Source organism: Bombina bombina, chromosome 4, assembly GCF_027579735.1.
Source record: "Bombina bombina isolate aBomBom1 chromosome 4, aBomBom1.pri, whole genome shotgun sequence".
In the NCBI taxonomy this organism is placed as follows: domain Eukaryota; kingdom Metazoa; phylum Chordata; class Amphibia; order Anura; family Bombinatoridae; genus Bombina; species Bombina bombina.
This window is the reverse complement of record NC_069502.1, coordinates 33,676,435-33,691,540: the sequence shown is the minus strand read 5'-3', so window position 1 is coordinate 33,691,540 and position 15,106 is coordinate 33,676,435. Positions and strand designations below refer to the sequence as shown.

The window sequence follows — 15,106 nt, the reverse complement described above, 5'->3', positions numbered from 1 at the left end:
CTGAACATAAGCCCCCTTACATATTGCTGAACATAAGCCCCCTTACATATAGCTTAGCGTAAGTCCCTTTACATATCGCTGAACATAAGCCCAGGGGCAACAAACTGCTGAACAAAAGTGCCTTACATGTCGCTGAGTGTAAGCCCCCTTAAATGTCGATGAACGTAAGCCCCCTTACATATCGCTGAACATAAGCCCCCTTACATATAGCTGAACAAGCCTCCTTACATATCGCTTAGCGTAAGTCCCCTTACATATCGCTGAACATAAGCCCCCTTACATATAGCTGAACAAGCCCCCTTACATATCGCTTAGCGTAAGTCCCCTTACATATAGCTGAACAAGCCCCCTTACATATCGCTTACCGTAAGCCCCTTTACATATCGCTGAACATAAGCCCCCTTACATATCGCTGAACATAAGCCCCCTTACATATCGCTGAACATAAGCCCCCTTACATATAGCTTAGCGTAAGTCCCTTTACATATCGCTGAACATAAGCCCAGGGGCAACAAACTGCTGAACAAAAGTGCCTTACATGTCGCTGAGTGTAAGCCCCCTTAAATGTCGATGAACGTAAGCCCCCTTACATATCGCTGAACATAAGCCCCCTTACATATAGCTGAACAAGCCCCCTTACATATCGCTTACCGTAAGCCCCTTTACATATCGCTGAACATAAGCCCCCTTACATATCGCTGAACATAAGCCCCCTTACATATCGCTGAACACACCCCTGCACTGTGACAGCAGCCAGAGACACACACCCCTCAGTTTTTTCAGTAGCACCTTACCAATGACAAATGCCTCTTTGAAGGGCGTCCCAGACTCATTGTACCATGGGGGGCGTCCAGCTGTGTAGATGGTTCTTTTGCTGGTGCGCAGTAAGGGAGGTTCTGTCTTAGTCTGACTGGTTGTGCGCTTGCGTGGGGACAATGAAGGGGTGAGAGGGAGACGGGTGAGCAGCGTATCTAATGAGTCCTCCCCACTGTCACTGCAAAAAGACATGGGACACAGTTACTGATGAGGCAGCAACACACACTGGAGCTGTAACCATAAGTGCGACACAAACCCCCAAAAAATAACCTCAAGCAGCAACTCACACCCCTGCACTGTAACAGCAGCCAGAGACACACACCCCTGCACTGTGACAGCAGCCAGAGACACACACCCCTGCACTGTGACAGCAGCCAGAGACACACACCCCTGCACTGTGACAGCAGCCAGAGACACACACCCCTGCACTGCAATAGCAGCCAGAGACACACACCCCTGTACTGTAACAGCAGCCAGAGACGCACACCCCTGCACTGTAAAAGCAGCCAGAGACACACACCCCTGCACTGTGACAGCAGCCAGAGACACACACCCCTGCACTGCAATAGCAGCCAGAGACACACACCCCTGCACTGTAACAGCAGCCAGAGACACACACCCCTGTACTGTAACAGCAGCCAGAGACACACACCCCTGCACTGTGACAGCAGCCAGAGACACACACCCCTGCACTGCAATAGCAGCCAGAGACACACACCCCTGCACTGTAACAGCAGCCAGAGACACACACCCCTGCACTGTAACAGCAGCCAGAGACACACACCCCTGCACTGTAACAGCAGCCAGAGACACACACCCCTGCACTGTAACAGCAGCCAGAGACTCACACCCCTGCACTGTAACAGCAGCCAGAGACACACACCCCTGTACTGTAACAGCAGCCAGAGACGCACACCCCTGCACTGTAAAAGCAGCCAGAGACACACACCCCTGCACTGTAAAAGCAGCCAGAGACTCACACCCCTGCACTGTAACAGCAGCCAGAGACACACACCCCTGCACTGTAACAGCAGCCAGAGACACACACCCCTGCACTGTAAAAGCAGCCAGAGACACACACCCCTGCACTGTAAAAGCAGCCAGAGACACACACCCCTGCACTGTAATAGCAGCCAGAGACTCACACCCCTGCACTGTAAAAGCAGCCAGAGACACACACCCCTGCACTGTAACAGCAGCCAGAGACACACACCCCTGCACTGTAACAGCAGCCAGAGACACACACCCCTGCACTGTAACAGCAGCCAGAGACACACACCCCTGTACTGTAACAGCAGCCAGAGACACACACCCCTGCACTGTAACAGCAGCCAGAGACACACACCCCTGCACTGTAACAGCAGCCAGAGACACACACCCCTGCACTGTAACAGCAGCCAGAGACACACACCCCTGCACTGTAACAGCAGCCAGAGACACACACCCCTGCACTGTAACAGCAGCCAGAGACACACACCCCTGCACTGTAACAGCAGCCAGAGACACACACCCCTGCACTGTAACAGCAGCCAGAGACTCACACCCCTGCACTGTAACAGCAGCCAGAGACACACACCCCTGTACTGTAAAAGCAGCCAGAGACACACACCCCTGCACTGTAACAGCAGCCAGAGACACAAACCCCTGCACTGCAATAGCAGCCAGAGACACACACTCCTGCACTGCAATAGCAGCCAGAGACACACCCCCCTGCACTGTGAAAGCAGCCAGAGACACACCCCCCTGCACTGTAACAGCAGCCAGAGACACACACCCCTGCACTGTAACAGCAGCCAGAGACACACACCCCTGCACTGTAACAGCAGCCAGAGACACACACCCCTGCACTGTAACAGCAGCCAGAGACACACACCCCTGCACTGTGACAGCAGCCAGAGACACACACCCCTGCACTGTAACAGCAGCCAGAGACACACACCCCTGCACTGTGAAAGCAGCCAGAGACACACACCCCTGCACTGTGAAAGCAGCCAGAGACACACACCCCTGCACTGTAACAGCAGCCAGAGATACACACCCCTGCACTGTAACAGCAGCCAGAGACACAAACCCCTGCACTGCAATAGCAGCCAGAGACACACACCCCTGCACTGTAACAGCAGCCAGGGACACACACCCCTGCACTGTAACAGCAGCCAGAGACACACACCCCTGCACTGCAATAGCAGCCAGAGACACACACCCCTGCACTGCAATAGCAGCCAGAGACACACCCCCCTGCACTGTGAAAGCAGCCAGAGACACACACCCCTGTACTGTAACAGCAGCCAGAGACACACACCCCTGCACTGTAACAGCAGCCAGAGACACACACCCCTGCACTGTAACAGCAGCCAGAGACACACACCCCTGCACTGTAACAGCAGCCAGAGACACACACCCCTGCACTGCAATAGCAGCCAGAGACACACACCCCTGCACTGTGACAGCAGCCAGAGACACACACCCCTGCACTGCAATAGCAGCCAGAGACACACACCCCTGCACTGTGAAAGCAGGCAGATATACATCCCAGCACTGTCACAGCAAGCAAGGACACACACCGCAGCACTGTCACTGCAAGCAAGAACACACAACAGCACTGTCACTGCAAGCAAGTACACACCACGCCACTGCCACTGCCACTGCAAGCAAGTACACACCCACAGCACTTGGACAGCAGGCAGGGAAAAACACCCCTGTACTGTCTGCAAGAAGGAATAGCCACCCCAGCGCTCTCAGAGCAGGAAAGGACAGACACACCAGCACTATCACCGCAGCCAGAGAAACAAACCACTTGACAACTTTGCTGTTTCTTTCCTGCCTCTCACACAGCACATTCTGCTGTTCCTGTACTGCCTCTCACACAGCACATAATGTAGCACACTCTGCTGTTCCTGTACTGTCTCTCACACAGCACATAATGTAACACACTCTGCTGTTCCTGTACCGTCTCTCACACAGCACATAATGTAGCACACTCTGCTGTTCCTGTACTGTCTCTCACACAGCACATAATGTAGCACATTCTGCTGTTCCTGTACTGTCTCTCACACAGCACATAATGTAGCACACTCTGCTGTTCCTGTACTGTCTCTCACACAGCACATAATGTAGCACACTCTGCTGTTCCTGTACCGTCTCTCACACAGCACATAATGTAGCACACTCTGCTGTTCCTGTACCGTCTCTCACACAGCACATAATGTAGCACACTCTGCTGTTCCTGTACTGTCTCTCACACAGCACATAATGTAGCACACTCTGCTGTTCCTGTACTGTCTCTCACACAGCACATAATGTAGCACACACTGCTGTTCCTGTACTGTCTCTCACACAGCACATAATGTAGCACACTCTGCTGTTCCTGTACTGTCTCTCACACAGCACATAATGTAGCACACTCTGCTGTTCCTGTACTGTCTCTCACACAGCACATAATGTAGCACACACTGCTGTTCCTGTACTGTCTCTCACACAGCACATAATGTAGCACACTCTGCTGTTCCTGTACTGCCTCTCACAAAGCACATAATGTAGCACACTCTGCTGTTCCTGTACTGTCTCTCACACAGCACATAATGTAGCACACTCTGCTGTTCCTGTACTGTCTCTCACACAGCACATAATGTAGCACACACTGCTGTTCCTGTACTGTCTCTCACACAGCACATAATGTAGCACACTCTGCTGTTCCTGTACTGTCTCTCACACAGCACATAATGTAGCACACTCTGCTGTTCCTGTACTGTCTCTCACACAGCACATAATGTAGCACACTCTGCTGTTCCTGTACTGTCTCTCACACAGCACATAATGTAGCACACTCTGCTGTTCCTGTACTGTCTCTCACACAGCACATAATGTAGCACACTCTGCTGTTCCTGTACTGTCTCTCACACAGCACATAATGTAGCACACTCTGCTGTTCCTGTACTGTCTCTCACACAGCACATAATGTAGCACACTCTGCTGTTCCTGTACTGTCTCTCACACAGCACATAATGTAGCACACTCTATTGTTCCTGTACTGTCTCTCACACAGCACATAATGTAGCACACTCTGCTGTTCCTGTACTGCCTCTCACAAAGCACATAATGTAGCAAACTCTGCTGTTCCTGTACTGTCTCTCACACAGCACATAATGTAGCACACACTGCTGTTCCTGTACTGTCTCTCACACAGCACATAATGTAGCACACACTGCTGTTCCTGTACTGTCTCTCACACAGCACATAATGTAGCACACACTGCTGTTCCTGTACTGTCTCTCACACAGCACATAATGTAGCACACACTGCTGTTCCTGTACTGTCTCTCACACAGCACATAATGTAGCACACTCTGCTGTTCCTGTACTGTCTCTCACAAAGCACATAATGTAGCAAACTCTGCTGTTCCTGTACTGTCTCTCACACAGCACATAATGTAGCACACACTGCTGTTCCTGTACTGTCTCTCACACAGCACATAATGTAGCACACACTGCTGTTCCTGTACTGCCTCTCACACAGCACATAATGTAGCACACTCTGCTGTTCCTGTACTGTCTCTCACACAGCACATAATGTAGCACACTCTGCTGTTCCTGTACTGTCTCTCACACAGCACATAATGTAGCACACTCTGCTGTTCCTGTACTGTCTCTCACACAGCACATAATGTAGCACACTCTGCTGTTCCTGTACTGTCTCTCACACAGCACATAATGTAACACACTCTGCTGTTCCTGTACTGTCTCTCACACAGCACATAATGTAACACACTCTCCTGTTCCTGTACTGTCTCTCACACAGCACATAATGTAACACACTCTGCTGTTCCTGTACTGTCTCTCACACAGCGAATAAACACACTCCGCTGTCCCTGTGCACACTCTGCTAGTCCTGTACTGTCTCTCACACAGCACATAATGTAGCACACTCTGCTGTTCCTGTACTGTCTCTCACACAGCACATAATGTAGCACACACTGCTAGTCCTGTACTGTCTCTCACACAGCACATAATGTAGCACACTCTGCTGTTCCTGTACTGTCTCTCACACAGCACATAATGTAGCACACTCTGCTAGTCCTGTACTGTCTCTCACACAGCACATAATGTAGCACACTCTGCTGTTCCTGTACTGTCTCTCACACAGCACATAATGTAGCACACTCTGCTGTTCCTGTACTGTCTCTCACACAGCACATAATGTAGCACACTCTGCTGTTCCTGTACTGCCTCTCACACAGCGAATAAACACACTCCGCTGTCCCTGTGCACACTCTGCTGTTCCTGTACTGTCTCTCACACAGCACATAATGTAGCACACTCTGCTGTTCCTGTACTGTCTCTCACACAGCACATAATGTAGCACACTCTGCTGTTCCTGTACTGTCTCTCACACAGCACATAATGTAGCACACTCTGCTGTTCCTGTACTGCCTCTCACAAAGCACATAATGTAGCACACTCTGCTGTTCCTGTACTGTCTCTCACACAGCACATAATGTAGCACACACTGCTGTTCCTGTACTGTCTCTCACACAGCACATAATGTAGCACACTCTGCTGTTCCTGTACTGCCTCTCACAAAGCACATAATGTAGCACACTCTGCTGTTCCTGTACTGTCTCTCACACAGCGAATAAACACACTCCGCTGTCCCTGTGCACACTCTGCTAGTCCTGTACTGTCTCTCACACAGCACATAATGTAGCACACTCTGCTGTTCCTGTACTGCCTCTCACACAGCGAATAAACACACTCCGCTGTCCCTGTGCACACTCTGCTGTTCCTGTACTGTCTCTCACACAGCACATAATGTAGCACACTCTGCTGTTCCTGTACTGTCTCTCACACAGCACATAATGTAGCACACTCTGCTGTTCCTGTACTGTCTCTCACACAGCACATAATGTAGCACACTCTGCTGTTCCTGTACTGTCTCTCACACAGCACATAATGTAGCACACTCTGCTGTTCCTGTACTGTCTCTCACACAGCACATAATGCAGCACACTCTCTGCCCCTGTGCACACGCTGCTATTCCTGTACTGTCTCTCACACAGCGAATAAACACACTCCGCTGTCCCTGTGCACACTCTGCTAGTCCTGTACTGTCTCTCACACAGCACATAATGTAGCACACTCTGCTGTTCCTGTACTGCCTCTCACACAGCGAATAAACACACTCCGCTGTCCCTGTGCACACTCTGCTAGTCCTGTACTGTCTCTCACACAGCACATAATGTAACACACTCTGCTGTTCCTGTACTGCCTCTCACACAGCACATAATGTAGCACACTCTGCTGTTCCTGTACTGTCTCTCACACAGCACATAATGTAGCACACACTGCTGTTCCTGTACTGTCTCTCACACAGCACATAATGTAGCACACTCTGCTGTTCCTGTACCGTCTCTCACACAGCACATAATGTAACACACTCTGCTGTTCCTGTACCGTCTCTCACACAGCACATAATGTAACACACTCTGCTGTTCCTGTACCGTCTCTCACACAGCACATAATGTAACACACTCCGCTGTCCCTGTGCACACACTGCTGTTCCTGTACCGTCTCTCACACAGCACATAATGTAGCACACTCTGCTGTTCCTGTACCGTCTCTCACACAGCACATAATGTAGCACACACTGCTGTTCCTGTACTGTCTCTCACACAGCACATAATGTAGCACACACTGCTGTTCCTGTACTGTCTCTCACACAGCACATAATGTAGCACACTCTGCTGTTCCTGTACTGCCTCTCACACAGAACATAAACACACTCCGCTGTCCCGGTGCACAATCTGCTGTTCCTGTACTGCCTCTCACACAGCACATAATGCAGCACACTCTCTGCCCCTGTGCACACGCTGCTATTCCTTTCCTGCCTCTCAGACAGCGCTCCTCTGCTATGCTGCCCTAGTATTACCCTCTGCAGTTTAGGTACCTGTGATTAGGGTGGAATGTGGAGCACCCAGATATAACAGCCCCAAAATAACACTCAGGACCAGACGGGTTCATCTTTTGGGGTGAAGAGCCCTGAACTAAGCACAAGGCAGAAACAAACTGCTCCTCTAGACACCAAACCTGTCTCAGTGTAAACAAACTCCCAGCCCAGAACTCACTGCCAAAAATAGGCAACTGTTACCCTGCAGCTGAGATAAAAATAACAAGCACGTCCCTGTGCAGAATAGCCCTTGTGTGTGTGTGACACATAATAGCCCTGTACTGAGTGTGAGTGTGACACATAATAGCCCTGTACTGAGTGTGAGTGTGACACATAATAGCCCTGTACTGAGTGTGTGTGTGTGTGTGTGACACAGAATAGCCCTGTACTGTGTGTGTGTGTGTGTGTGTGTGTGTGTGTGTGTGTGTGTGTGTGTGTGTGTGACACATAATAGCCCTGTACTGAGTGTGAGTGTGACACATAATAGCCCTGTACTGAGTGTGTGTGTGTGTGACACAGAATAGCCCTGTACTGTGTGTGTGTGTGTGTGTGTGTGTGTGACACATAATAGCCCTGTACTGAGTGTGAGTGTGACACATAATAGCCCTGTACTGAGTGTGAGTGTGACACATAATAGCCCTGTACTGAGTGTGTGTGTGTGTGACACAGAATAGCCCTGTACTGTGTGTGTGTGTGTGTGTGTGTGTGACACATAATAGCCCTGTACTGAGTGTGAGTGTGACACATAATAGCCCTGTACTGAGTGTGAGTGTGACACATAATAGCCCTGTATTGAGTGTGAGTGTGACACATAATAGCCCTGTACTGAGTGTGTGTGTGTGTGTGTGACACAGAATAGCCCTGTACTGTGTGTGTGTGTGTGTGTGTGTGTGTGTGTGTGTGACACATAATAGCCCTGTACTGAGTGTGAGTGTGATACATAATAGCCCTGTATTGAGTGTGTGAGTGTGACACAGAACAGCCCTGTACTGAGTGTGAGTGTGACACATAATAGCCCTGTACTGAGTGTGAGTGTGACACATAATAGCCCTGTACTGAGTGTGAGTGTGACACATAATAGCCCTGTACTGAGTGTGAGTGTGACACATAATAGCCCTGTACTGAGTGTGAGTGTGACACATAATAGCCCTGTATTGAGTGTGTGAGTGTGACACATAATAGCCCTGTACTGAGTGTGAGTGTGACACATAATAGCCCTGTACTGAGTGTGAGTGTGACACATAATAGCCCTGTACTGAGTGTGAGTGTGACACATAATAGCCCTGTACTGAGTGTGAGTGTGACACATAATAGCCCTGTACTGAGTGTGAGTGTGACACATAATAGCCCTGTACTGAGTGTGAGTGTGACACATAATAGCCCTGTACTGAGTGTGAGTGTGACACAGAACAGCCCTGTACTGAGTGTGTGAGTGTGTGACACAGAACAGCCCTGTACTGAGTGTGTGAGTGTGTGACACAGCACAGCCCTGTACTGAGTGTGTGAGTGTGACACAGAACAGCCCTGTACTGAGTGTGAGTGTGAGACACAGAACAGCCCTGTACTGAGTGTGTGAGTGTGTGACACAGAACAGCCCTGTACTGAGTGTGTGAGTGTGAGACACAGAACAGCCCTGTACTGAGTGTGTGAGTGAGACACAGAACAGCCCTGTACTGAGTGTGAGTGTGAGACACAGAACAGCCCTGTACTGAGTGTGTGAGTGTGTGACACAGAACAGCCCTGTACTGAGTGTGTGAGTGTGAGACACAGAACAGCCCTGTACTGAGTGTGTGAGTGAGACACAGAACAGCCCTGTACTGAGTGTGTGAGTGTGAGACACAGAACAGCCCTGTACTGAGTGTGAGTGTGAGACACAGAACAGCCCTGTACTGAGTGTGAGTGTGAGACACAGAACAGCCCTGTACTGAGTGTGTGTGTGAGACACAGAACAGCCCTGTACTGAGTGTGTGAGTGTGAGACACAGAACAGCCCTGTACTGAGTGTGTGAGTGTGAGACACAGAACAGCCCTGTACTGAGTGTGACACAAATAGCCCTGTACTGAGTGTGACACAGAATAGCCCTGTACTGAGTGTGTGAGTGTGAGACACAGAACAGCCCTGTACTGAGTGTGTGAGTGTGACACAGAACAGCCCTGTACTGAGTGTGTGAGTGTGAGACACAGAACAGCCCTGTACTGAGTGTGTGAGTGTGACACAGAACAGCCCTGTACTGAGTGTGAGTGTGTGTGTGACAAAAAATAGCCCTGTACTGAGTGTGTGTGTGACACAGAACAGCCCTGTACTGAGTGTGTGAGTGTGACACAGAACAGCCCTGTACTGAGTGTGAGTGTGTGTGTGACAAAAAATAGCCCTGTACTGAGTGTGTGAGTGTGACACAGAACAGCCCTGTACTGAGTGTGTGAGACACAGAACAGCCCTGTACTGAGTGTGTGAGACACAGAACAGCCCTGTACTGAGTGTGTGAGTGTGACACAGAACAGCCCTGTACTGAGTGTGTGAGTGTGACACAGAACAGCCCTGTACTGAGTGTGTGAGTGTGACACAGAACAGCCCTGTACTGAGTGTGTGAGTGTGACACAGAACAGCCCTGTACTGAGTGTGTGAGTGTGACACAGAACAGCCCTGTACTGAGTGTGACACAGAATAGCCCTGTACTGAGTGTGACACAGAATAGCCCTGTACTGAGTGTGACACAGAATAGCCCTGTACTGAGTGTGTGAGTGTGAGACAGAATAGCCCTGTACTGAGTGTGTGAGTGTGACACAGAATAGCCCTGTACTGAGTGTGACACAGAATAGCCCTGTACTGAGTGTGACACAGAATAACCCTGTACTGAGTGTGACACAGAATAGCCCTGTACTGAGTGTGACACAGAATAGCCCTGTACTGAGTGTGACACAGAATAGCCCTGTACTGAGTGTGACACAGAATAGCCCTGTACTGAGTGTGACACAGAATAGCCCTGTACTGAGTGTGACACAGAATAGCCCTGTACTGAGTGTGACACAGAATAGCCCTGTACTGAGTGTGACACAGAATAGCCCTGTACTGAGTGTGAGTGTGACACAGAATAGTCCTGTACTGAGTGTGTGTGTGTGACACAGCATAGCCCTCTACTGAGTGTGTGTGTGACACAGAATAGCCCTGTACTGAGTGTGTGTGTGAGTGAGACACAGAATAGCCCTGTACTGTGTGTGTGTGTGTGTGTGTGTGTGTGACACAGAATAACCCTGTACTGTGTGTGTGTGTGTGTGTGTGTGTGTGTGTGACACAGAATAACCCTGTACTGAGTGTGTGAGTGTGACACAGAACAGCCCTGTACAGAGTGTGTGAGTGTGACACAGAATAGCCCTGTACTGAGTGTGACACAGAATAGCCCTGTACTGAGTGTGACACAGAATAGCCCTGTACCGAGTGTGAGTGACAGAGAATAGCCATGTACTGTCTGTGTGACACAGAATAGCCCTGTACTGAGTGTGTGAGTGTGAGACACAGAACAGCCCTGTACTGAGTGTGTGAGTGTGAGACACAGAATAGCCCTGTACAGAGTGTGTGAGTGTGACACAGAATAGCCCTGTACTGAGTGTGTGAGTGTGAGACACAGAATAGCCCTGTACTGAGTGTGTGAGTGTGAGACACAGAACAGCCCTGTACTGAGTGTGTGAGTGTGAGACACAGAATAGCCCTGTACTGAGTGTGTGAGTGTGAGACACAGAACAGCCCTGTACTGAGTGTGTGAGTGTGAGACACAGAATAGCCCTGTACTGAGTGTGTGAGTGTGAGACACAGAATAGCCCTGTACAGAGTGTGTGAGTGTGAGACACAGAATAGCCCTGTACAGAGTGTGTGAGTGTGACACAGAATAGCCCTGTACAGAGTGTGTGAGTGTGACACAGAACAGCCCTGTACAGAGTGTGTGAGTGTGACACAGAATAGCCCTGTACTGAGTGTGACACAGAATAGCCCTGTACTGAGTGTGACACAGAATAGCCCTGTACCGAGTGTGACACAGAATAGCCCTGTACTGAGTGTGAGTGTGACACAGAATAGTCCTGTACTGAGTGTGTGTGTGTGTGTGTGTGTGTGTGTGTGTGTGAGTGAGACACAGAATAACCCTGTACTGTGTGTGTGTGTGTGTGTGTGTGTGTGTGAGTGAGACACAGAATAACCCTGTACTCTGTGTGTGTGTGTGTGTGTGTGTGTGTGTGTGACACAGAATAACCCTGTACTGTGTGTGTGTGTGTGTGTGACACAGAATAACCCTGTACTGAGTGTGAGTGTGAGACACAGAACAGCCCTGTACTGAGTGTGTGAGTGTGAGACACAGAACAGCCCTGTACTGAGTGTCTGAGTGTGAGACACAGAATAACCCTGTACTGTGTGTGTGTGTGTGTGTGTGTGTGTGTGTGTGTGTGTGTGTGTGTGTGTGTGTGTGTGTGTGTGTGTGAGTAAGTGTGAGACACAGAACAGCCCTGTACTGAGTGTGTGAGTGTGAGACACAGAACAGCCCTGTACTGAGTGTGTGAGTGTGAGACACAGAACAGCCCTGTACTGAGTGTGTGAGTGTAAGACACAGAACAGCCCTGTACTGAGTGTGTGAGTGTGAGACACAGAACAGCCCTGTACTGAGTGTGTGAGTGTGAGACACAGAATAGCCCTGTACTGAGTGTGACACAAATAGCCCTGTACTGAGTGTGACACAAATAGCCCTGTACTGAGTGTGACACAGAATAGCCCTGTACTGAGTGTGTGAGTGTGAGACACACAACAGCCCTGTACTGAGTGTGCGAGTGTGAGACACACAACAGCCCTGTACTGAGTGTGCGAGTGTGAGACACAGAACAGCCCTGTACTGAGTGTGTGAGTGTAAGACACAGAACAGCCCTGTACTGAGTGTGTGAGTGTGAGACACAGAACAGCCCTGTACTGAGTGTGTGAGTGTGAGACACAGAATAGCCCTGTACTGAGTGTGACACAAATAGCCCTGTACTGAGTGTGACACAGAATAGCCCTGTACTGAGTGTGTGAGTGTGAGACACACAACAGCCCTGTACTGAGTGTGCGAGTGTGAGACACACAACAGCCCTGTACTGAGTGTGCGAGTGTGAGACACAGAACAGCCCTGTACTGAGTGTGTGAGTGTGAGACACAGAACAGCCCTGTACTGAGTGTGTGAGTGTGAGACACAGAACAGCCCTGTACTGAGTGTGTGAGTGTGACACAGAACAGCCCTGTACTGAGTGTGTGAGTGTGAGACACAGAACAGCCCTGTACTGAGTGTGTGAGTGTGACACAGAACAGCCCTGTACTGAGTGTGTGAGTGTGACACAGAACAGCCCTGTACTGAGTGTGTGAGTGTGACACAGAATAGCCCTGTACTGAGTGTGACACAGAATAGCCCTGTACTGAGTGTGACACAGAATAGCCCTGTACTGAGTGTGAGTGTGACACAGAATAGTCCTGTACTGAGTGTGTGTGTGTGTGTGACACAGCATAGCCCTGTACTGAGTGTGTGTGTGACACAGAATAACCCTGTACTGAGTGTGTGTGTGTGTGTGTGACACAGAATAACCCTGTACTGTGTGTGTGTGTGTGTGTGTGTGTGTGTGACACAGAATAACCCTGTACTGTGTGTGTGTGTGTGTGTGTGTGTGTGTGTGTGTGTGTGTGTGTGTGTGTGTGTGTGTGTGACACAGAATAACCCTGTACTGTGTGTGTGTGTGTGTGTGACACAGAATAACCCTGTACTGTGTGTGTGTGTGTGTGTGTGTGTGTGAGAGACACAGAATAACCCTGTACTGTGTGTGTGTGTGTGTGTGAGACACAGAATAGCCCTGTACTGAGTGTGAGTGACAGAGAATAGCCCTGTACTGTCTGTGTGACACAGAATAGCCCTGTACTGAGTGTGTGAGTGTGAGACACAGAACAGCCCTGTACTGAGTGTGTGAGTGTGACACAGAACAGCCCTGTACAGAGTGTGAGTGTGACACAGAATAGTCCTGTACTGAGTGTGTGAGTGTGACACAGAATAGCCCTGTACTGAGTGTGAGTGTGACACAGAATAGTCCTGTACTGAGTGTGTGTGTGTGACACAGCATAGCCCTGTACTGAGTGTGTGTGTGACACAGAATAACCCTGTACTGAGTGTGTGTGTGAGTGAGACACAGAATAGCCCTGTACTGTGTGTGTGTGTGACACAGAATAACCCTGTACTGTGTGTGAGTGACAGAGAATAGCCATGTACTGTCTGTGTGACACAGAATAGCCCTGTACTGAGTGTGTGTGTGTGAGACACAGAATAGCCCTGTACTGAGTGTGAGTGACAGAGAATAGCCATGTACTGTCTGTGTGACACAGAATAGCCCTGTACTGAGTGTGTGAGTGTGAGACACAGAACAGCCCTGTACTGAGTGTGTGAGTGTGACACAGAACAGCCCTGTACAGAGTGTGTGAGTGTGACACAGAATAGCCCTGTACTGAGTGTGACACAGAATAGCCCTGTACTGAGTGTGACACAGAATAGCCCTGTACCGAGTGTGACACAGAATAGCCCTGTACTGAGTGTGACACAGAATAGTCCTGTACTGATTGTGTGTGTGTGTGTGTGTGACACAGAATAACCCTGTACTGTGTGTGTGTGTGTGTGTGTGTGTGTGTGTGTGTGACACAGAATAACCCTGTACTGAGTGTGTGTGTGAGTGAGACACAGAATAACCCTGTACTGAGTGTGTGTGTGTGTGTGTGTGTGACACAGAATAACCCTGTACTGTGTGTGTGTGTGTGTGTGTGTGTGTGTGTGTGTGTGTGTGTGTGAGAGTGTGTGAGTGTGAGACACAGAACAGCCCTGTACTGAGTGTGTGAGTGTGAGACACAGAACAGCCCTGTACTGAGTGTGTGAGTGTGAGACACAGAATAACCCTGTACTGTGTGTGTGTGTGTGTGTGTGTGTGTGTGAGTGTGAGACACAGAACAGCCCTGTACTGAGTGTGTGTTACGGTTACCCTTAGTCTCGCTGAGAGATGGACCGCTTAGTAGCCTGGATCCCTATTGCTAAAGAGGGGAGAAGCTGCTTTCCATAGTATTCTTTATGAGTCTCGCAAATATAGAATAATCTCCCTTAGCTGCAGTACAGCTAGGATACCCTTCTGCCCACAAAAACGAGTCAACGCTGCGATTGAGGGTCAAACAAGAACTCAGGACTGGGATGCCCAGCCTGCTTTTTATTAAGGTTACATGTACACAGGGCACTCCCAGGGGGAGAGGGGGGGAAGCACAAAATCCCCCATCACACATTTAGATAGAGAACACTGTCCTTTGACAGGCCACA

The 15,106-nt window shown here is 49.8% G+C and overlaps 1 protein-coding gene across 4 annotated transcripts in view; it reads right to left on the bottom strand.

The window, feature by feature from the left end:
* The window catches only part of LOC128655873 (uridine-cytidine kinase-like 1), a 226,687-nt gene that overhangs the window by 149,559 nt on the left and 62,022 nt on the right, over nucleotides 1-15,106 (bottom strand). For 3 of the 4 annotated variants that reach the window (XM_053709456.1, XM_053709455.1, XM_053709458.1), the window contains exons 1-2: nucleotides 7,759-7,917; nucleotides 795-994 (exon numbers count right to left, since the gene is read on the bottom strand). In XM_053709456.1, the coding sequence (XP_053565431.1) occupies nucleotides 795-994; nucleotides 7,759-7,832 (274 nt within the window). In that variant the 5' untranslated portion in view covers nucleotides 7,833-7,917. Of the gene's footprint in view, nucleotides 1-794; nucleotides 995-7,758; nucleotides 7,918-15,106 lie in introns of those variants that run through there. The other variant, XM_053709457.1, reaches the window with a different exon arrangement.